General features: G+C 26.6%; 6 protein-coding genes across 10 annotated transcripts; 3 read left to right on the top strand and 3 right to left on the bottom strand.

The window, feature by feature from the left end:
- Positions 1–1666: 1666 nt before the first annotated feature.
- LOC126838295 (AP-1 complex subunit sigma-2) lies at positions 1667–8773 on the bottom strand. Of its 3 annotated transcripts, XM_050572612.1 has the most exons (7): positions 8570–8772; positions 8170–8433; positions 7955–8101; positions 6337–6515; positions 6166–6274; positions 5796–5933; positions 1667–2024 (listed from the first exon to the last, which is right to left on the bottom strand). In XM_050572612.1, the coding sequence occupies exons 4-7, from the start codon at positions 6513–6515 to the stop codon at positions 1980–1982; spliced, it is 471 nt and encodes a 156-aa protein (XP_050428569.1). In that variant the 5' UTR covers positions 7955–8101; positions 8170–8433; positions 8570–8772; the 3' UTR covers positions 1667–1979. The 3 variants fall into 3 exon arrangements, with proteins under 3 accessions (XP_050428569.1, XP_050428567.1, XP_050428568.1); XM_050572610.1 differs by lacking the exons at positions 7955–8101; positions 8170–8433 and having other exon boundaries at positions 8570–8771; XM_050572611.1 differs by lacking the exons at positions 1667–2024; positions 7955–8101; positions 8170–8433 and adding an exon at positions 2790–3208 and having other exon boundaries at positions 8570–8773.
- Positions 8774–8885: 112 nt separating this feature from the next.
- On the top strand, positions 8886–13378 carry LOC126838294 (uncharacterized). 2 transcript variants are annotated; one of them, XM_050572608.1, is made up of 7 exons: positions 8886–9387; positions 9508–9626; positions 10804–10962; positions 11278–11530; positions 11984–12867; positions 12925–13068; positions 13136–13378. In XM_050572608.1, exons 2-6 carry the CDS (start codon positions 9522–9524, stop codon positions 13060–13062), a joined length of 1539 nt encoding a protein of 512 aa, XP_050428565.1. In that variant the 5' UTR covers positions 8886–9387; positions 9508–9521; the 3' UTR covers positions 13063–13068; positions 13136–13378. The 2 variants fall into 2 exon arrangements, with proteins under 2 accessions (XP_050428565.1, XP_050428566.1); XM_050572609.1 differs by lacking the exons at positions 8886–9387; positions 9508–9626 and adding an exon at positions 9766–9928.
- A 753-nt stretch (positions 13379–14131) lies between these two features.
- LOC126838921 (transcription factor IIIA-like) lies at positions 14132–15531 on the top strand. 2 transcript variants are annotated; one of them, XM_050573714.1, is made up of 3 exons: positions 14132–14287; positions 14437–14518; positions 14607–15531. In XM_050573714.1, exon 3 carries the CDS (start codon positions 14668–14670, stop codon positions 15481–15483), a length of 816 nt encoding a protein of 271 aa, XP_050429671.1. In that variant the 5' UTR covers positions 14132–14287; positions 14437–14518; positions 14607–14667; the 3' UTR covers positions 15484–15531. The 2 variants fall into 2 exon arrangements, with proteins under 2 accessions (XP_050429671.1, XP_050429669.1); XM_050573712.1 differs by lacking the exon at positions 14132–14287 and having other exon boundaries at positions 14295–14518.
- On the bottom strand, positions 15489–16584 carry LOC126838922 (uncharacterized). Its single transcript, XM_050573715.1, has 3 exons — positions 16231–16584; positions 16004–16169; positions 15489–15817 (listed from the first exon to the last, which is right to left on the bottom strand). The coding sequence occupies exons 1-3, from the start codon at positions 16403–16405 to the stop codon at positions 15550–15552; spliced, it is 609 nt and encodes a 202-aa protein (XP_050429672.1). The 5' UTR covers positions 16406–16584; the 3' UTR covers positions 15489–15549.
- A 172-nt stretch (positions 16585–16756) lies between these two features.
- Positions 16757–20038, top strand: LOC126838919 (pre-mRNA-splicing factor 18). Its single transcript, XM_050573710.1, has 4 exons — positions 16757–17082; positions 17160–17280; positions 18182–18354; positions 19191–20038. Exons 1-4 carry the CDS (start codon positions 17020–17022, stop codon positions 19860–19862), a joined length of 1029 nt encoding a protein of 342 aa, XP_050429667.1. The 5' UTR covers positions 16757–17019; the 3' UTR covers positions 19863–20038.
- LOC126838920 (uncharacterized) lies at positions 19882–22332 on the bottom strand. The gene is made up of 8 exons (XM_050573711.1): positions 22180–22332; positions 21911–22005; positions 21326–21421; positions 21108–21262; positions 20903–20996; positions 20495–20646; positions 20182–20393; positions 19882–20096 (listed from the first exon to the last, which is right to left on the bottom strand). Exons 2-8 carry the CDS (start codon positions 21987–21989, stop codon positions 20030–20032), a joined length of 855 nt encoding a protein of 284 aa, XP_050429668.1. The 5' UTR covers positions 21990–22005; positions 22180–22332; the 3' UTR covers positions 19882–20029.
- Between the last annotated feature and the right edge of the window lie 22 nt (positions 22333–22354).

Genomic DNA, 22354 nt, shown 5'->3' with positions numbered 1-22354 from the left:
CGTAAAAAGTATTTTCAGTATTTTTCTTTACTCTTCTTTTTAGAATCTTCGGTAATAAAAAAAATGATTAAAAATCATGTTTTTATGTAATATAATCTTAGCTTTCTGAATTTTTTTAGAAAAATAAATGAAATTTCATAAAATGTCGAAAAACGACCACAGTAATCAAAATAGTTTAAAAAAAAAAAATAAGGTGTAAAAATAAGATAATTTTCTATTTCTTCGACTTTTCTATAAAATTTTACTTCTTTTTTGTTTTTTCTAAGCATTTTTATGGAGAATTAATTTTTAAAATATATGTAAAATTATATCAGTTCTCTCAAAAAAATATTAGAAAACGCTCAACATTTTAGGTAACATTAAAAACCAACTTTTTAGATTATAAACTCAATTTTAATGACTTTATGTTTCTCGAAAAATAAATCAATATTTTTTTCAGTAAGCCGAGGTTATTTTTTATGGCCCAAGATACTCTAATAAAGAAGAGTAAAGAAAATAACTGAAAATACTTTATACGCCCATGGACAAAAAAATTTGAGAACATTTTTTTCTACGATGAAAAGAATGTAAGTAGTAGTCAGATATGCAGACATGGTAAGTTTTAAAAAGTTTCTGCCGGGGGGGGGGGGGGTGATTAACCCGTTTTTCTATTATACCTTTTTTAAAATTCTAATTCCAAATAAATCCAATAAAATCTATTAAAACTGTTTGCTTCAAATTCAAATGCTACGCATAAAAAAGGAATATAAAGAAAATGTTTCGATCTCTTCTGGTTATCCATTAATACATTTTTTGGCTCTTGTGTAATTAACCAAACTTTACATAGGTTATATCTAAATAATATTCTTATTTTCGTAAAATATATTTGGAGTTAATTTAAATTACCCTATTATTATTTTTACAAGTTAAAAAAACATATTGAAAGTTAGTACAGAAAGTGTAGAGCGTGGGTATAGTACGCATAAAATATAATATCAACATTGTACCTCTTAAACTTTAAAAAGCTTTTAACTCGATCAATAAAATTCAAAACCTATTATCGACCTAATTATTATTTTTTGTTAGTCCTTTATGAATTAAAAAAATTAATAATTATTAAGACTGACGATGGTAATATTATAACCGGGATAAGAAGGGAAAATTGTCCCTCTCAACAGAAGGGTGTATTAAGGGGTAAACATATTTCAAGAGAAATATTTGTATTAAACTATTGAGACGATTGTATCTGTAATGTCAATTATTGACAATTTTTCGCTTTTGAATCCAGGGTAAGGGTATTTAGAATAGGCTATTCTACTAAATATTGGATTTACATCTCTTTACATAAAAAAAATTGTATAAAAAAGAAAACCTAAAAGCTGTCCGTTCAAAAATCCCTAGCATATTGAACAATATATTAAAATATTATGTTAATAATAAAATAATATAATATTGACGTCTCACCAGTCACCTCCAGCAAGTGACGTGGATGTCATCCGAGTACAAACCATGGCGTCGTTGTATTTATAACGGGCTGTTGTGGGTTCGCCCAATATTAATATATATAAGAATGTGTAACGATTTGCGTACACACATATACAAACTGTTAACGCAGAGGAGCTGCTTGGCACACGTATTCTTTAATGGTATTTTTAGATGACCGTTGTATAAAAAAAGAAAAAAATGATTTAAAACAAGAAAAAAATTAGCTTTAATTTATTTTTGTATTTTATTGCCTATTTAGACAAACAGCAACGTAAAAAAAATTGTAATACAATTTGGACGGACATAGATGCAATTTATGTGTTATCTATAAAAAAAAATAATTTAAATTCATTTAGTCATAGTTACATGTAAAAATTAAATGATTATAATAGTTGTGTAATAATAATAACTAAACGAGTGATAAGTAGAAAATATGCTCGTTACGTTTCTCCTTTTAGTGATTAAATATAATAGATGGTTGGAATGCAATTTAACAATTTAACAAATCGTTCAAGTCAACCCAATCCGTGATCTTCAAAAAAAGTCTGAGGCGTTTCTTCCTGAAAAAAAATAATAAAAAAAAAAATCCATAAAATTCAGAAACTTATTTGGATTAAGGTAATAAAACATTTTTTTTTTTATATTCTACCAGATCCGGATTGATACCACCAATTCCACAAGTTTTTACATTTAAATTATTTAACATTTCTAAATTAATTTTTTGAAATGCTAATAGGCCACATTATTGCGATTTTTAATTTTTTTATAAATGTTGACATTTTTTGTTTCTTAAAATTATTTTATTTTATAACTACCATATTATATATTATTACAGTGTGTTTTAGTACCCATCAAAAACTTTTATTTCACGATTTTGTGACTTTAAAAATAAAAGGTTTTATTGCTAAAATGTTGTGAATTCAATACTTATTATTTTAGTTTATTTACTGATTAAATCCGGATCTGGAAGTGCAGGACTAAAAGAAATTAAAATTACAAAAATAACATCAAATCAGATACAAGGAAAACGTATTACATATTTAAATATGATTATTTATTATTTGTGCTCTTTAAACATACCGTAGCGCCAATTTTTTTTTGCTGACATTACTTGAGACACTATATATATATACGAATATTATTTTAACAAAACAGTTAGCATATAAAAATTAAAAAAACCTTAAACCATTATGCATAAAATGTAAAGCGGGTTGGATATGTTTTCATTTATACAGCAATATATCTTTTATAAATATTACAAGACATATTTTTTTTTAGTTAAATACTCAATATATTATCCAATATAATTATTATTATTGACAGATCTTGGTTGACGAGCAAATCATTTTTTTAAACAACTTAATATTACTAAATGTAAAACAATACTTATAATACACAGTACAAACAAATTATTGCAAATGACATATTTGTAATAATTTGGCATTTTTGTTCAATCTTCTCATTTAACTTATTACTTTCATGTTTTACATAGAAGGAACTATCTCTATCAAAAGTCATAACATGTACTGACTTTCAAATTCTAACTTGATACACTTAACACACTAATGGTAAATCAAAACACACATTGTTTGAATTTTTAAAACATTATTAAAAATACACACAAACAAAAAAATGATTACAATAATAGTAGTACTAGGAATTAACAAAATTATAAAAGATTTAATCAAATTTGCTGCCCTCATAATAGGCCAATCTCTTTCAGAGCGCCTTCGACTGCCTCCTCCTACACACAAACACATATTAAAAAATTGTAAATTAATATCCCAAAAATGGACAAGAATATAGAAAGTACCTAAATAATATGAATATGACTTCATGCAGGTTGTAAAACAAAAACTGAATAATGAAGACAGATACTTTAGAATACTTAATTAAAGCTGTATAAAACACAAAATACTGTAAATAAACGCATAATAATTATGTCTAATTAAAAACAGAGTATTACAACCCATAGCTTTAGATTGATGGCAGGAAACAGTTCAAAAACAACATTAAAAATACAGATTTGAGTAAATCAATTAAAGGTAAATAAAAAACAAACAAATCTAATAAGAAAAAATAATAACCCATTGTATTGTTCAAACAAACCCATAAAATTCAAACAATGTTAAACAAATGTAACAACAATTTTACTTAAATACTATGTAGGTACACAAACACTGTAAGTATAATACATAAACATTTTGGTTAATAAGTCAAAAATAGTTTGCATAAACACAAATGTTGTTTATGCACAATTACTTAAAATTAAAATAAATAATTTTTTTTTAAATTTCTTTACATCACAAAATTAATTAATACAATTTAGTAGTATAGCTTCATTTTATACAGAAGAAAATTGTCTATACTCGTATGAAAAAATAATATTTACAGTGTAATTGTTTGAGGGTAATTTATGTAAATTATAAATAATTATTAAGTAAACAATAAATACAGTAGACATTTATGTTTAAAATTTACTAATTAATTACTACCTATTGTCAAATAAATAATTAAAAGTTATGGCTGGGACTAGCTAGTTTATTTTATTATAATTTAATTAATATTACCATTATTGTTTACAGAAAAAAGCAAGTAATACTTACTCCATAATTCAACAAATGAATAAATAAACAGAAATAAATATACAATTATAAAGATGAAGGTTGGAATCAATCAAAATGATAAAAAAATTGTACTAGTAGAACTCCATAATTAAATGAGAAATATATTATATAGTGTGATATAAAAGTAAATATATGTGTACCTACTCTATATTCTATATTTACTTTAATTATAAAACATTATTCATTTTAAATGAAACAATCACAAATCATTTTTCATAAATTTAGTAAACAAGTGCAAATATATTAGATTAGTAAGCAAATGATCAGGCAAATATGCGTAGCTGTTAATATTATTAGGTCTAATTCTATATAAATTGGCTTTAATGGGTTAAACAGAATTAAAATAATAACCAAGTTAGATAAAATTAGAATTTTGAACTTATCAAAATCAAAAAATTATTGCATTTATTTTTATTGTATTACTTTATAAACTCATTGCAAAAACATAAATAAACATAAATAATTTATCTTTTATTATAAAAAAAAAAAATAATAAAAATTAATTTGGTCTACTTTTTTATAACTTAAAAATTTATAATTTTTTTAAAAATTTTAATTAGTTTGTACCTAAGTTCGCTAATATATTATATTAGTTATAATTATTAAAGTAAAAATCAGGAAAATATTTTAAATTATTATGGATTAAAAAAAATACTGATTATTAGTTAAAAAATATATTTTGTTTAATATTTAAAGAAAATAAATCAAGAAAAAATAAATAAACACAATTTTTTAACTCGACTTTAAAGTTGCTTATTTACTATTCTATTAAATTAATTGTATTGTTTATAACAAATTAAAACAACTAATATAGAAATATTGTTTTGAAAAAAATTAAATCAGGACCAACCCATATTCAGTGTTATAAAGTATGTCAGAACCATTTCATAAATGCATTGCAAGTCTGAATTTAACTAACACTAATATTAAGAAAAGTAAATTTTATACTCTATTTATACTGGTAAAATATACAATTAGGATCAATTTTAATGCATATTCATTTATTAATAGCAATATGAGAAATTTATAATGGCAAGCTCAATAGATTGGCATAAGAACACAAAATTAATACTCAACAGCTGAATAATTACATTAACATAACGTGTTAATACATAACAAATGATCAACTTAATGTGTACTTAAAATTAACTTTGGCTGGCATACTTTGGTAATAACTTAACTTTGGTTATTTTTTATTAGGTAGTATATAGGTAATTTAAGTGTTTATATTAATTTTGAAAATAACATGTGACTATTTTTAAATGACTAGACTTGATTAAAATTTTCAAAAATAATATATTTATGAATTTTTCAAATGTATTATATGAAGTTAATTTTTTTGTCATTTTAAACTATGGAAATTTTAAATAATTTAAAATTTAACACCATAATAATATATTATTTTAATCAAATAAAAAAAGGTAAATATAAATAATTTGATTTTTAATGAGACAGCTTTTTACCTTTGTTTTGTACATATAACTGAGCATGTCAGTTATTTTATATAATTATTCATTAATAATGGCAAGACATAACTAATTAGTATGCATTCAAGCCTTTTAAATTTTAATATTATATTTCTCTATACTATTAATTTTCTAATACAAAAGCATTCCTATGATGTTTTATAAAATGCAATAATAAAAATAATCATAAATAATTGAAAACAAATTAAAGTTCTAATGGAGTGTTTCCATAACTAACCTCTTGCAAGAGATCCTGCGCAGATATTGCCTTGAGCACATTTTTTTTGCTAGTTTCTTGTATTTCACCACCCAACAACAGCTCATCTAATATAAAGTATGCTTTTTCAAAATTGAAAATAATGTCCAGCTCACAAACCTATTGAAAAAAATTACATTAATCTATGCTGTATTTGTATCACCAGGTGTTCCAGGGTATTCGTTTTTTAATGAGTATGTGAATGGTCATAAAAAGATATTTGGGAGGGATGCTCTATATTAGGAATCGGTACACCCTAATCACTCAGTGATAAAAATATTTTGTGAAACTATATTATATAATATTGTTTAACAAATTATTTATTTTAATTATTAATTGTGCTATGACTTACACTGCCAAAATATTTGTCCAAAAGTTCAACATAACGATGAATAATCTCTAATGTGAGAAGTTCATTATCATTCTGCTCAATAGCACAACAAAAGTATAGACTTGCATATCTAAAATATAACATATAATAAAATATACATACAAATTAAACAAGTTAATATAAATAATTTACCTTTTATAAACAATTTTTAATTCTTTCCATTCAAGAAAACTGCACATTTTTGGTTTTCTGGCTAATATTGTGGTGATAAGCTCTCTTGTAATTTTTTTCTTCACTTTATCTGGATGAGCAACATACCATTTTTGGAGTCTGAGTTTGCCTTGGCGGCTGAATAATAACATAAAATGCATCTATAAAACAAAATAAATTATGTAACTCAAATTATTATTTATATCATAATGTTCAAACATATAATATAAATTTATTGTACTTTTGCCAACTAAAATATTAGATTTCTTTTTAATATTGATTACAAATTTTAAATCAGACTAGATTAGTTTAATAAAATTAGATGATTAAGTATATTGTCGTTTAAGTATATCAGTACACTGTGCACAAGATGGTCATGTCATCATCAACAACGGCCATCGCACATTTTTATTATGTAGTCTTCAGTCACTCACCTTTTGTGGTCTATTTTTTTTTTTAAAAACACTTAAAATTATTATGTTTAATTTTTGAAATAATATGCATTGTTAATATTACATATGCTCCAATCTTCCCGAATCCTACTATCTATCAACACAGTATGCACTCAGTGTGCCCATATTTTTAAACAAAAAGTTATTTAAGTTTAAGTAGTTTTAACTTTTGAACCAGTAAAATGAAAATTTCTTTTTAGATTAATAAATTAAGAAGAAAAAAACTATAATTACCTGGATTAAAAAAGTAAATTTGTTCCCTAAGTATAAACCTTTAAGGAATTATGGACCAAATGCACTTTACCAGAAACCCTTAATGCGATTATTTTTACACTGATTACAAATCTGATGTCAGAAATTGGTGGACTCCACTAATTTAAGTTAAAACTACTTGAACCTTAAATAATTGTTGCGTAAGATGACCGCGGCATGGCGCCTGCGTCGGCAGGCTTGGAAACTGTTTTACGTGTCTGGCAAATAAATTTAAAAAGTACTACGAAAGGGTGGGGGCATAGTTGTTGCCGCCCCGCCCATTGCCTACTATTATAAAGGGAAAACTTCAAAGTTCAAGTATCTGTAATTTTTGAATAAGAGAAGTCCGGTATAAGTGTACTTTACCGGGCACACTTTTTTTTTATCGATATTACGTTTAATGCTGATGAAATTTGGCTAATAAATGTTTTTACTTAAATTTAAAACTGTGACCTCCTCCTAGACTGTAGCCTGCAAACCTAGGATATTTTTGGTTTAGCGGAGCAAAACGATGACGCCGAGCGAGCGAGTGCCAAAATACTCGGTGACCTGCCGTCTTTATTTGCGATTTTAAGTTAAATCAAGTAGAATATTAATATTTATACTATATTTCTGATCGCGTCGCCTTGCATTACGGGTGAGAGCAGTTAGTCGACCCCGCTGTAACCGTGTTATTGTATAGTGCGCGCCGGCCGTAATCGCAAACTTAAAACGTCTGTAACTCCGAAACTAAGTTCGTCCGGCAAAAAATTCATCAGCATTAAACATAATATCGATTAAAAAAAAAAAAAAATGAAAAAAAAAGGGTGCCCGGTAAAGTACATTTGTTCCATTAACTGAGTAATGAAGGTTAAGTATCTGTCTTCAGTTATAATATCTATGATGAAAATGCTTACCTTATTTTTTGGATACTATACACCGGAGTTATACATTTTTATTTTGGCAAAGTAGGAAGTTGATACAATTATTTAAAAATGGTGTTTCTTAATCTTCGAAAAATCAATAAAAATATTATTGAACATATATTTGGGGATTATCTATAGCTAGAAAAGCAATCACACAATTTGTAGTAGGCACTAGGCATTATATGTTTAGTGACTAGTGTTCTTACTTCTTATCTAGTCACCAAAATCAAAATTCCAAATAGGTAGTAGGCACTAGGCAGTACCAGTTAAATGTGAGCCTAAATAATCAGTGTCTAATCAGTCTTATCACAACATTAAGAGCTGCCATACTTGTTCCTGTTGAATATTGCTATCAATGTAAAAACAAAATAGTTGGAACAAAAGTTCTAAGTGGTGACCTGTGTAACTACAATGCATACGTCCACCAATCAGAGTGCCCTAGTGACTAGATTCCAGAGAATAACTGCACTCTTAAATAGGAAAATAGTAAATTTAATTATTAATGAGAATTTAGTAAACAAGTTATTATTCTACAGAATAGACAAAAGTTTAACCTATTCTGTGATAATACTATTAACTACAGGTAGTATAGGATCAATACCTTACCTTGGTTCGTGTCCAGTATTAGCATAATTTAATAAATTTAGCTGCTGCAGACATACCTAACACGACTTTAAAGTTTAAACAGAATCAGAACGAAAGCATGTTATTATGTACTACTATAGAATAAAGTAGATATTATCTCTAACACTATATAGGAGAAAAGTGCCGTTAAAGACCAAAAATCATAAAATATGGTTATGGTATATAAACTATTGTTTTTGTCGTGACTCGTAGTCTTAAATCATTGTTACCAAGCTAACAATTTTAAAATGTCTACAAACCGTAGTGATGATAGTGATAAATGATAATTAATCAAGAAACGTAAGCAACCGTCCTTCCAATTCGCGGGTTTTTGTGGAAATTAATAGATATTAAATTAAATATTAATGCAACCCACATATTATTTATTATTAAGTTGTTACTATTAAAAAAAAAAAATTGTTTTGTTACCCAACTATTCCATTTGTTTAGTAAACTAAAACAACAATACATTTCATAAAAACAAAACCAATTATTTTTATTATATTTTAAGTTTTTTTTGTCTGAATGTACTGTTTTATAACAGATTTGTGTGAGAGAACATGACACAAAGTGAAGCGAATCCCGTCAAATTAGTTGTTAATTCTTTAATAATAACGTAATGAATTTAGCTTATTTATATTCAATGACTTTGAGATAGTATATAACTACTTAATTGGAGTAGCTCTAACAATTTAAAACAATACTAAAGTTTGTACTTCGCTAAAAGATTGAAGACCCTTAAAGCATAATATGAGAAATTTAATTGAAGCATAAGTTAGATATATCATTTTATTTAAATGGTAAATATATAATTTTTTTATTATTTCATAACCTTTATCAAGATTTCTTATACTTATAGTCAACTAAGTATAATAAATGATGTGATAAAATTGTTGCAATATTAATATATGTATATTTAGGTATCAATAAAAATATGGAAGATACAAATAAAGAGTCTTGTTCAAATAACAATGAATCATCCAAGTTGTCCACTGATTCAGCAAATAATTTTCAACCCCCCACATTGCTAAAAATTCAGGTATTTATACATATGTTCATTCATCAGTAATTTCTGTGTAAATAACATTAGTTCAAGGGGACAAATTATTTATAAGTGACCAAATTTACTTTTACTACTAGTTTTTATTAAAAAATATTTAAAAACAAATGTTTATATAATAATTTTTCTTATTAATAGTATACCTAAACGTTTTTATAAAATATTAAGTGTAAAGGTGCACATACGCTTGCGAGCGGAACTTTCAACGATACTGTCCAAACTTTTACTGAGTTTGCTTTAGGTTCATCAAATAAATTGATGGAAATGGATTCGTGGGAGAGGTTTGGCTTACAAGTGTATACTTTAATATTATTGCATTAGAAAATGAAATGTTTTTAGTTAATGTTGTAAAATAATGGTGCTTAAAATATCTAATAGTTAAAATATATTCCATATATACTTATAAATATATATATATATTCCATCTTTTGATAAAGAACATTGGATCACCATACTAAAAACTTATATTTATCAATAAAATATAGTAAAAAATAGGATAAAAAAGTTTGGTCCCTATATAAAGTATGAATATAACTAAACGTATCCTAACGAATCCTGCCCAATAATCTGCAGCTGAATAAAAACTAATCAACCTAATTATCTGTCTGATAACCCTGACAACAAATGTGAAAGTAAATATTGTATTAGTTGATCTTTTATAGTAAAAGTTTTCTATCATATTATGACATAAATAGAATAATTAGTAATTTATAATATTTTTCTATGACAATTATTCTAACATGAGTGAGGTTTATTTGTTATTAAAAACATTGAATATTTTGTAAATTAAGGTTATTTATTAATGTAGAATCTGTTGAAACTAAGCCTACGAAATACTTAAATACAAATATTTAAGTATAATAGTTCAAATATAGTAATTTAGATACTGTCCATTCTTCATTTTGATCATTACTTAAGAGAATTTCCTAGTTTTAACAAAAGTAGATATTATATAATGATAAAGTTTTTTATATTTATATATTTATATTTAACAATTTATTGTATACAACAGCAATTAAATGTATACCACTAGTTTGCTGTACCACAATAAGTACTAATAATTAATTATTTTTGCCTAATTTATTTCTAATATAAATTAAAGGCTATATTAACAAAACTACTAAATGTGTATTATATTATTTTTTTTTTATTCTAGGAAAGTAATAGCAACAAAAAAGAAACTGTTTTATTGGTCACAAATAAGAATATTATTAGCAAATGTTGTATACCAGGTTGCATAAGTGGTACTGCTCGTGAAAGACAAAATATGATAAACTTTAAAGTTCCAAAAGCTTCTATGTTTTGTCCTTCAAAGGTTAGTATTAAATTTATTATAAATTAAAAACAGATTATTTTCTTTTTTATAAAAAAAAGTCAAGCAATGTATTATTTTAACCTATGAGGTAGTGCCTGCAGTATTTACACCGCCTTAAGTAAAAACTATGTGCTGCATCTAAGTTCAGAAAGTCAGCATAGCAAACTATTCTCTATTTCTAGTTAATAAGTTGTCAACACACAGGCAAAAAAAAAAATTCAATGCAAAATTGAGAACGTTGTAAACACTGCAGCTCCATGGCCAGCAACATTTCTAAAGGTGCGACTGCTTGAAGGTTAATAAAATGTAATTTAGAAAGTTTTAGGTACTTGGAATGCAGCATTTGGCTTACAATTGACAGAGAATAGTGTTGTATGTGAGAGACACTTTAGGAAAGAAGATGTTGTTTATCGAAAAGTTTTTGTTCCGAATAGTGGTATTACTGAAGTTGCAACATTGGTCAGTGGCGCTATTCCGTTTGTAGTAGAAACACATGCAAGTGTAAAACGACCAAATTCTACTATTAACAAGGATGAGTTATCTAAAAAGCATAAAATTCAATTAACAGGTAAATCTATAGATTAAATTAAAAGTTTTAAAACTGTTTCAAAAAATAAAACCCATTACTAGATGGATAATCATTCAAGAATTTTAGCAATGAAGCTATGTTCCTAATGTAAAAATTCATAACAATCTCAGTTGTTGTCCAATAGGAAAAATAAATAACTCTTTCCGAGTGAGCTTTCATTATTTTTTGCCCAACTAATCGTACTTACTATAGTAGATAATGACCTGAGATGCTAAACCTTAATAATAAAAAAAAAAACTTATTATAACGTCGCATAACCACATCAAGAACTTTTTATTAACAATGGAACATATTTCTCAAAGGAGAAACTTTTATATCTTCTCTATTTTTTTTTCTTTGCCCTCAATTCTGTAGCCTTTGGAATTTTTTTTATTAATTAATATTATTTTTAATATTTTTAATAATTAAAAATGTAACACTTTTACTTCATAGGTCAGCCAAAACCGATTAAATGTATTGATATAACTGATGAAGAAGAAAAAGAAACTACTGAAGTAGTCAACACAACTATTATTATACAACAAACATCGACTGCTACAGAATGTATTAACAAACATAAATCAATCTCTTTAAATAATGCAGTGACAAACAATTTTGAGTCTATTGAACAGCCAAACATATCGGTATCTTTGTCAAATAGCCAATCTTCAAAAAATGTTATTCTAAATTGTTCCAATGTCACACCTGTCCTATTACCTACAATTAGTAAAAGTATATCTCAACCTTCACAAACGCCTCAAATAAATAACCCTACTACTCAAATTAGTGGACCATCAACATTATTAGATAAAGATTCGATTTCAAAACATGATTTGCCATATAAAAAATGTTTATTAAATAGTGAAATTATTGATAGTAATGATTCTTCAATTTTTAAAGATATCAGTTCTCTTCATCGAATTTGTAAAAAATTAGAACTACCTAATATTCTTTGGGCTGGACAATATATTCCGACACAAGACACAACTATGTTTTTACAATATGATGAAAATAATACTGTAGTAAAAACAATCAGGTTTAAGAATAGCCTTGTACCACTAATAGTTATAAATAAAAAAGTATATGATTACAAAAAATCAATTCAAAATAAAATCGAATTGGAAAGTCTTTTAGAACAAATAGATAATATTGAGATATGTCTGGGTAATTTTGGAGTAGTCAGTAAGAATTGTAAAGGTTATTTTGAAGATGACTTAAATAATCATACAACTATGATGTGTTTCAACTGTCAAAAAGTTTCCAAAGACTCAAATTATTTAAAAATAAAAGCAGGAATTAATGAAAAAGCAAGGGAAATTAAGCAGCTTGAAGAACGGGTATATATAGTTTAGCTTTTATGTTTAATGTTATTATTAACTAATGTTTTTTTTTAGGTTTCATTAATGGAGGAAAGAGTGTTAAGAGCTAAACAAAGTTTATTAAAAAAAAGGTCAAAACAAAATCTTAAAAATATATTATTAGCTATTAGTCCATTTGGATTTTTAAATGCAATCGGACCTTCTGAATTATAAAAATAGGTATTGTATTTATAATAGTGCTATTTAGTTATTATCTTAAATTTATTTGAATGAATTATTATTTTAGTTTTTTGAAACTGAACTAAGAATACAACAAAATTTGTTACAAAAGATGCCAAATGAAAAATCTTAAAAATCAATGATTACCTACAAGTTTATTAAGTTTCAACTGTAAATTTAATGTCGGTTACTGGGCTAAATGGCCATGTTTAAATTTTATATTGTAATGTTATAAATTATGAAAACTCATTTGATTTTTGTGTATTTTTTATAATTATTTAAAAAATTAAAATGTAATAAATTATGCTGATTTTGTGACTAAATTATTACTAACACTAGTGAGTACAAGGGAAGTATTAGAATATTAAAACTATTTTATTATTCAAATTTAAACCACAACATTACTCAGCACTCATCAACTAAGTTGTAAAATATTTAATTAATACTTAAAGGTATCAAATATGTTTGTTAAGTAGAATGGCGTATTTATGATTTCCTTCTGAGGGTGATGTCCAGTTCATTAAATTAGTAATCTAATATCGGGTCATTAAATAGTTAACCGACACTATCTCATTGTTACTAAATGAATGTATAATATAACAAAAGATCAGTTCAATACATATATAAAATACATTTTGGCTCATAAATAATTAATTACATTTCGGTGATAGTAGTCTAACCAGACATAAATATATATCTTTAAACGTCTATAATCTATGTTGTATCCAGCCACCTTTTTTAAAACTAATATTATTACGTTGAGTTGTTATCCAGTTGTTATTGAGTTAATATTACAGGGGAAAATAATACGATATACGCTAGAGCAGCCACTAAAAAGTAAAGGATAATGGTAATCAATAAGTAGGTTAGATATTACCATTGATTAAATACAATCACCGAAAATAATATTATAGTATTTAGATTTCAGTAATATTAGATCTTATTAAGTGAAGAAGTACCTATTATTAACAATCTATTATCATTCTTTTTTTCTTTTGGAACATTCAATCATTGGTGTTTTATAGGTACGTGAAATGATTAGAAACAAGCTGATGGATTTAGAAATCCACCTTGATTTGAAGTTAAACACTGAACCGTGGTATAATTTAAAATACCGTAACCGCATATTTTTGTTATAGTGATAACTGATAATGCAGCATCCAAGAACTTTTGATCATTATATAACTAACAACCAACAGTTATATCGATTTGCCTTTTGGTAATATTTTGATTTACTGCAGTTAGCGTATCAGCTTAATGCTTATTTAATCTTCTTAAATTAAAATGCCTACCGAGTACCGATATCAGCTATTAAATAATAAATATATATATTTGTATCTAATTCATACTTGTTTGGTACTTTTATAGTCGCCTAAAATTCAAATATTTACTTGTCACTTAAACTTAAGAGGCTGGTCATGGTTGGCGATTCAGATTATAATGTACATAAGTATGTATCAACATCATTATTATTAATATTGGGCATTGTTTATTTTTATTTTGATAACAATAATTACGTGCGATATGTTTATTTATAGGATTCAAACCATTTCACTGTATGATTCATCATGAAATGCGAGTGCAAATATTTTACTAGATATGGCCAAACATAAATGTCCTTATGATAATTGTATGTTAAGTTTTAGTCGTCCATACCGCCTAAGAATACACATTCAAAGACATCAAGGAATTAAAGAATTTAGTTGTTCACAATGTGACCGTAGTTATCATAGACAGCAACATTTGAAACGTCATGTAGATGAAGCTCATCAAAATAAATCTCGCCTTGAGCAGCCAATACCATGTGATCATTGTGATCGGCAATTTAACACAACGTGGGGTCTACATCGCCACCAGGCCAAAATAAAAAATCCTAAAGTACGCACCAGAGAACATAGTTGTACTATTTGTGGTTGTAAATTTTTCAACCATGATGAGCTTGAAAGGCACTCTCTTCGACATGAACGCTTCAAATGTGATATTCCTATGTGCCCTTTTGCCACTCGATTATTCAATTGGACAGTTTATTTTAAACATATGGAAGATTACCATAGTGAACCTTTTGAATGTGATTATTGTGGTGAACAATTTGTCCGCAAGGCTCAGTTAAGAACACATATTCAGACACATATGCCTAATTTCCCGTGTACCATTGCAGGATGTAATAAGACTTACGCTTTAATTAAAAATTTATCAAATCATATTCGTAGTGTTCACGGTAACAGGACTTATAAGTGTAATGTAGTTGGATGTGACTGGAATTTTAAGTATAAAACTTGTTTCAAGAGACACATTAAAGTACATGAATCAAATGGAAGAATTGTTCCTATGGCCGAGAGAAAAGTACAAAAAAATAAAAACAAATCAAAATGTGTTATGGCAGAGAAATTAGCTGCACTAGCATTTAAAATATAACCAAATCATAAAAAAAAAATGTAAATTATTATTCACAAATATAGTACAATATTATTCATTTGTTATTTAATTAAATAATTTGTTTAAGAAATTGGTCCTAGACTCTGGTTCTAATTTACTAGGTTTTTTAAGTAACACTTCCTCTTCAGGTAGTCTCTGTTGAACATTCATTATAATATTTGATTGTTGAGACATCTTGTACTTTTCACTTCTTATAATATTGGATGAAAAGTGATTGGCTTCTCTTTTAACCTGAGAGACTTCAGCTCTAAGACGATGTTTGCGTACAGCTTTTTCATAAGCAAGTCTTTCATTTAAGTGGATCCATTTGAATCTAAACAAACAAATGTACTTTTCTCGTTTTACAAATACTATATGATACAGGCTTATCCTAATTTTATATTACAGTAATTTTGTCTGAAATAATGATAAATATAGCTAGGAAGAACTTATGGTATAATGGTAAAATTGTTACTATTTAAATAAATAAAGGCCCATTATAAGAATATAAGTTAGTTACCTAGGTAAATACTTTAAATTCCAAATACTATCAAAGTATTTGCTTCGTTTGCGTGAATCAATCCTTTTTCCATTTAACAACTCTGCAACTTGTTTTGCAATTTTCTTTCTTTCAAATTCTATCCAACCTTCAGTAAAATGTTTAGCAGGTCTTTTTTTTAAATTGGCTATAAAAATAATAATTAATAATACCTAATATCTTTAGTGTAGGAAAGAAAATTATTTTACGATTTGTAGCTGGTTGTAAATAAACTCTGCCAATTTCTCCATATTCACCCAACAGCTCTCGAAGTTTCGTCACATTCATATATTTTGGTATAGACGAAATGTATATTATCCCTTTTTTCTTTTTTTTCAAACTTGAATTCACTGACGATAATGATGCTGTTTCACAATCACTCATAATAAATTACTTTAAAGACACAAACTTATATTGCTAATAGTGATATAACAAAAATTTTATATTTTATTGAGAACACTAATTTCAGAAAGAAAACTGTATAAATTTCATATTTACTTTTGAGTTTTTGTTATAAGTAAAAAAAACAGAAATCTTGTATTGACTAATGATTAATGAATAATTTGATAAGACGTAACCACATGGCACATAACCACCGCCTTATCTTCTTAGGGCATGCCATGATTGAAATATACAAGGTTATTGTACATATACCCCTTCTTCATCAAATATTCGATGATAAAAACAATAATGTCAACAATATATATTATTTTTATAGGTCTATTTTGTTTTGAATGCGCGACTGGTCATGATCTTATTTTGATTCGAGTATATGGTTTATATACAAGGCTAACAACAGCTGCTGCAGTGCTATAGTAAATTTATTTACCATTATTATTTAATCAGTAGTCAATAGTTGTTGGTTTGTTATCAGTAAACAAATCAGATTTTCAATTTGTTGTTGATCACATTTCCATTTTTTGTCACTAAGTCTTATTAAAAAACCACAATTTTTATACAACAAAACAATAACAGTATAATAGTTTAAAAATTTCATTATGGATCTTTTAAAAGCGGAATTAGAAAAAAAGAGAAAACAAATAGAAGACTCGAATTTAGTTGTAAGTGATAAGAATTGTACTGCGAGTATTACAACTATTACATCTTTTTCTTTTTAAACAAATATTCTGAATTTTAGAAAGATGGGCGTAAGTATTTTAAAAGATCAGACTTGATATCAAAAGAGCGGGAAGAGTATCTAAAAAAATGTACCATTAAGATTAAAGGGTTAGACAATCCTATAGAAAATCAATCTCTAGGTAAGTTAAATATTATTTATAAGTCTTTGAACAATGTTCATTTATTTAAGACATTGATTGTTTAGCAGTTGTAAGGAAATATTTTTTATATATCTTCATAATATTTAATTTTTCTAATTCCTTATAAGATAGTTGTTGATTTGGCATATTTGCTGTTAACCTACAAAAATGTCTCTCAAAAGAACGGTACTGTGCAGAAACCAAAACGTGTCATTCCTGTCTGCACAGATTAAAATGCCTTAAATTTCTTGACAGGAGCATATCCAAATAATAATTTGTTAGTGGCATAACATTAAACTGGTGACTGTGTTTGAAGCCCTAAACCAAGTCTACGTAGATACTATTATTAGTACTATTAACATTATTAAAGCTACATTAAATATTGTTTTTATAATGGCAAGCAAGTTCCAAGTGAGTACGATGAATCAATACTTGTTAGGATAGGTTTCTTTTCTTGTTTGTATTGAAACTAAAAACACAATAGGTAGAAGCTGTCTCTCATGAACTATCGCCATATGAACAAAAGGACTAATAACTATTGTTTGACGTTTACTATGCAAGCATGATAGTGAGTCGTAAAAGTTATAGCATTGTTTATAAATACTATTTATAATATTTATATTCAATGGTGATAGTATCTAATATCGAGATTTTATTTCTCTTTTGATGTTAAAACACTGCTGCTCAATTTTGGGTTCTTTCTCTTGAAAGATCCAAGTTCTATTATCTTTAATAGAACTATTTCTGCTATGAGTGATTGGTTGTATATAATATACAACATATTATTAGTTACAGTACACAATGTTAGTTTTAAATATGAATTCATAAAAAATGTAAGCAACTGTATACACATCAAACCAGTTCAAAACAATTTACTACTAATAATTCATTTTACAATTAGGATGTGGCGATGAAAGTAACAATACTACATCTGAGAAACATACATTATCAAGAAAAGAAGTTGTTCGACGATTACGAGAACGAGGAGAACCAATTACTCTTTTTGGAGAAACAGAATTGGATTCTTTTAAGAGACTGCGTAGGAATGAACTTGCTGAGCCGGAGTCAAATAAAGTATATATAAATAAATATATACCGGACGATTCTTTTAATGCTCTACACCAGTATTCTCTTAAAATTATTGCAATTTTATAATTTATCTTTTTGAAAAATTTTTGTATTTGCTATTTTAAAATATTAGACAGTATTAAAATTGTTATCTTATTTAGTATTTTCTAAAGCTTTAGCAACTTTTGAAACTTAAACGATAACATATACGTATATAATTTTTAAAAAATATATGCTGAAAATGTTGACAGGTCGATAATCAGTTTTGAATAAATAGTTTTAGTTATTAAAGTTAAAAATTTAGAAACGGAGTCCCCCTACGGGATGAAATGCGGTTGAGTAATAACTCACTTCTCTTTTCTTCCAATCCCAAATTTTAATCTCATATAACAGGGGTGGCCACTAACCTTAATTTTGGGAGCCTAAAATTTATAAAGCTAATTCGAAGCGAGCCACATTGTTAAGAGATGTTTATTAAATGAAGAAATGAAAATTTATTAATTTTACTCTAAGCTTGGTTTAAGAGATGCACGAAGCTGATTTAAGAGCCTCGTTGTGGCCACTCCTGTTATATAACTAAAACTATTGGTTCAAAACTGGTTATCGACCAGTTTTGCACATTTTCAGCAAATTATTATCATTTTAAAAATGTTTAAAAGTAAACATTTGGATATTGTCTATTATTTTGTTATATAACAAACAAGAATGTTTTCTTAAAGAATAACTACAAAATTACAATTATTTGAAGAATAAACTTGTGTAGGGCATTAAACGAATTCCCATTATATTGATTGCTTTGATAACTATTTACAAAATACATTTTTTTTAAATTTTGTACTTAGGGTTTCAGAAACGATTTTCAAGAAGCTCTGGAAAAAGTTGACCAAGATTATTTAGATGAACTAATGACAAATCAGACAACTGAGAAAAACTGCACAGAGTTGGAAAGTATGGAAGATGCAATGAAAACTTATGAAACTATTCAGTCTAAAGCAGGTATATTAGGAAGAAGACGTGATCGAACTCAAGATATGGAAATAATACTTCAGTTGTTACAACTGTTATTGAAAATGTGGGAAGTTCAGCTTAATGCAAGATCAGTTAAAGAAAAAGCTAGTACTAAAGGAAAATTAGCATTAGCTACTTATAATCAAACACAACTTTATTTAAAACCACTATTAAGAAAGTTAAAAAATAGCAGTTTACCAGATGACATTTTAGATAGTCTTACACTTATAACTAAACACATGTTAGAAAAAGATTATTTAAGAGCTAGTGATGCTTATTTAGAAATGGCAATTGGTAACGCTCCTTGGCCTATTGGAGTTACTATGGTAGGTATTCATGCTCGTACTGGACGAGAGAAAATTTTTTCTAAAAATGTTGCACATGTACTCAATGATGAAACTCAACGTAAATATATTCAAGCATTAAAACGTTTGATGACTAAGTGTCAATATTTCTTTCCAACTGATCCATCAAGATGTGTAGAATATGTACCAGACCCAAAATAAAATGATTTACTATAAACAATAAAATATATAAATATCTAATATGATAATGTATGATCATCTTAACTATAATAACCATGTATAAATATTATTTGTGTAAACTGATTTAACTATAACTAGTATATTCTCTGAGTATATAATTTTAAATAACAATCTTGTGGTTTATTTTGTTATTTCTTTTCTCCAATTTCTTTTGACTTTTTGGTAGCAGCTTCAATTGCATCCATTAGAGCAGATCTATTTAATTCAAATATTTGTATATTCAAATAAACTATATCAACATTTCAAGTGTTTAATATTAATAAATAATGATAAATTATACCTAACACCTCCTTTTTCTAAAGCGTGTAATGCAGCAATCGTAGATCCTCCAGCAGATGTGACCATATCTTTGAGTTGTGCAGTATGTTTGCCGGTTTCCAAGACCATACGACTTGATCCTGCTAAAGTACTAGCTGCCAATCGTACTGCTAAGTCTCTTGGTACACCTTGTTTTACAGCACCATCTGCTAAAGCTTCAATGATCAAAAATGTCTAAAAGAATTAGAATATAAAATATGGCTACATTTCTTTTAATTTTTAGAAATATAACTTTTTTTTAAATTTTACTAATAAAACATATTTAAATTACATACATAAGCAGGACCACTTCCTGATAATGCTCCTACAGCATCAATCAATGTTTCTGGTATAACTTCTGTTTTCCCAACAGCATTCATTAATGATATAACGGTTGGCAATGTTAATGACAGTTCTTCTGGTTGTGCACAGGCTTCAGAGCAAATAACTAAGACGATAATTTAATATTTAAAATATATGTTTGAAAGATATTGATCTTTTTTTTATTATTATTGTTAGGGCATAATACTCTCTAGTTTTTTCCTTAAGTTAATATTTATAATTTGTAACTAGATCAAGAATCTTTTGTAAACAGAAAAAATACAAAAATTGAAAAACTTTGGTTGGACTTGGAAAGTCAGAAGAAAATATAACATGGATACACACATACTATGTTCTTAACAAAAACATATTGTTGAGAATACCTGAGAATCCTTCACCAATGAGACTTGGTGTATTAGGCATGACTTTAAATACACGACTGGGCTTTAAGTTTAAATTAGAGTTGGCCACAAATATCTATAAATTAAAAGAATAAAAAATAAAATAAATTATAGCTATTATATTATAAGTCAATAGGATTAACTAATACAAATTGAATATAATAGTTTGAATAGTATATTATTTTACCTTATTTAATACTTGACAGGGAATTCCAACCATAATAGATATGATAATATTAAGGGGTAAACCTTGAGATTTGAGTTTTAATTCATTAACAACTTTTGGGAAATATTGAGGTTTTGTAGCCAGAAATAATATTTTACAATTACAAAACACTTTATCTGCAAAAAAAGCTTATTAATAGTGGTTATTATTTCAATAAAAAATGAAAGAAATTAATTTACTATTGTCAATTGTAACAGAAACTCCAATATCTTTCCAAGGTTTTTTATTATTTTCAGATGGTGCAGATACAATTATATCATCTGCTTTACATATCCCTATAACATAATACATTTATTATAACTATGTTCGAAATAAAAAGTTGAAATTGTAAAAAATATATAATTCTTAACAATTAAAATAAAATATTAATTATACCAGTAAGGAGAATATTTTATGAATTTGAGGAATTCAATGTTCATTAAATATATACCACATAAATAGTTTATTGTTATTTAGACATTACATAAACATGTATCTTACAGATTAAATGTGTACAAAAACTTATATTGTATAATACTATAATAGTAACAAATATCGTATTACACTAACTTATTAAGTAAAGCTAAAAAATCAGAAAACTCGTTATAAAAAGTAATACCCTAATTTATATATGCTTACTAGTTACTTTAAAATGAATGAACGAACTGTATAACCTCATTACCTGTCTGGTTTACACAGGCAATGGGGTGTTTTAAACCTCCCTAGTCCTTGTTATTCCAAGTTTTTTATATTGCTATAATAGCTAAGAAATGTTTCCGAATTACCTTTAGAGACAAATGCTAGTCCAATGGCTTGAGCCATATTTCCAGCTCCAATAAATCCGATTTCGTAGGTTTTAGCCATTTTTTTTTGTTCTCGACTAGAAATGTAAGTGTTACAATTTATTTTATGACGCAATATCGTAGGAATTTTTGGTCATTTGAACGATAGTAATAATAATAATTGTATCATTTTAGTTTCACACTCATCAGACATTATTATTTAATTTACTTATCTAAAAACCAAATAATTTTATATACTATAGTCTATATACATATTTGTTAGTTGTCAGTTGATATTGTCTCTGAAACTTCGAAATTGAAATACGTTTGTCATCTGATACGGATATACGATTTGAATATTCTCGTCTATGAATTTAATAATTACGAATCGATCATATTATCTTGATCATACCTTTGATATTATTTTTATTATTATAAACGTTATCA

This window comes from Adelges cooleyi, unplaced genomic scaffold (assembly GCF_023614345.1).
Source record: "Adelges cooleyi isolate 19-005CV unplaced genomic scaffold, UGA_ACOO_1.1 ACOO_flye_CR_arks_rails_tigmint_CR_PRNA_30, whole genome shotgun sequence".
Classification (NCBI taxonomy): Eukaryota; Metazoa; Arthropoda; class Insecta; order Hemiptera; family Adelgidae; genus Adelges; species Adelges cooleyi.
This window is presented reverse-complemented; position numbering and strand designations above follow the sequence as displayed.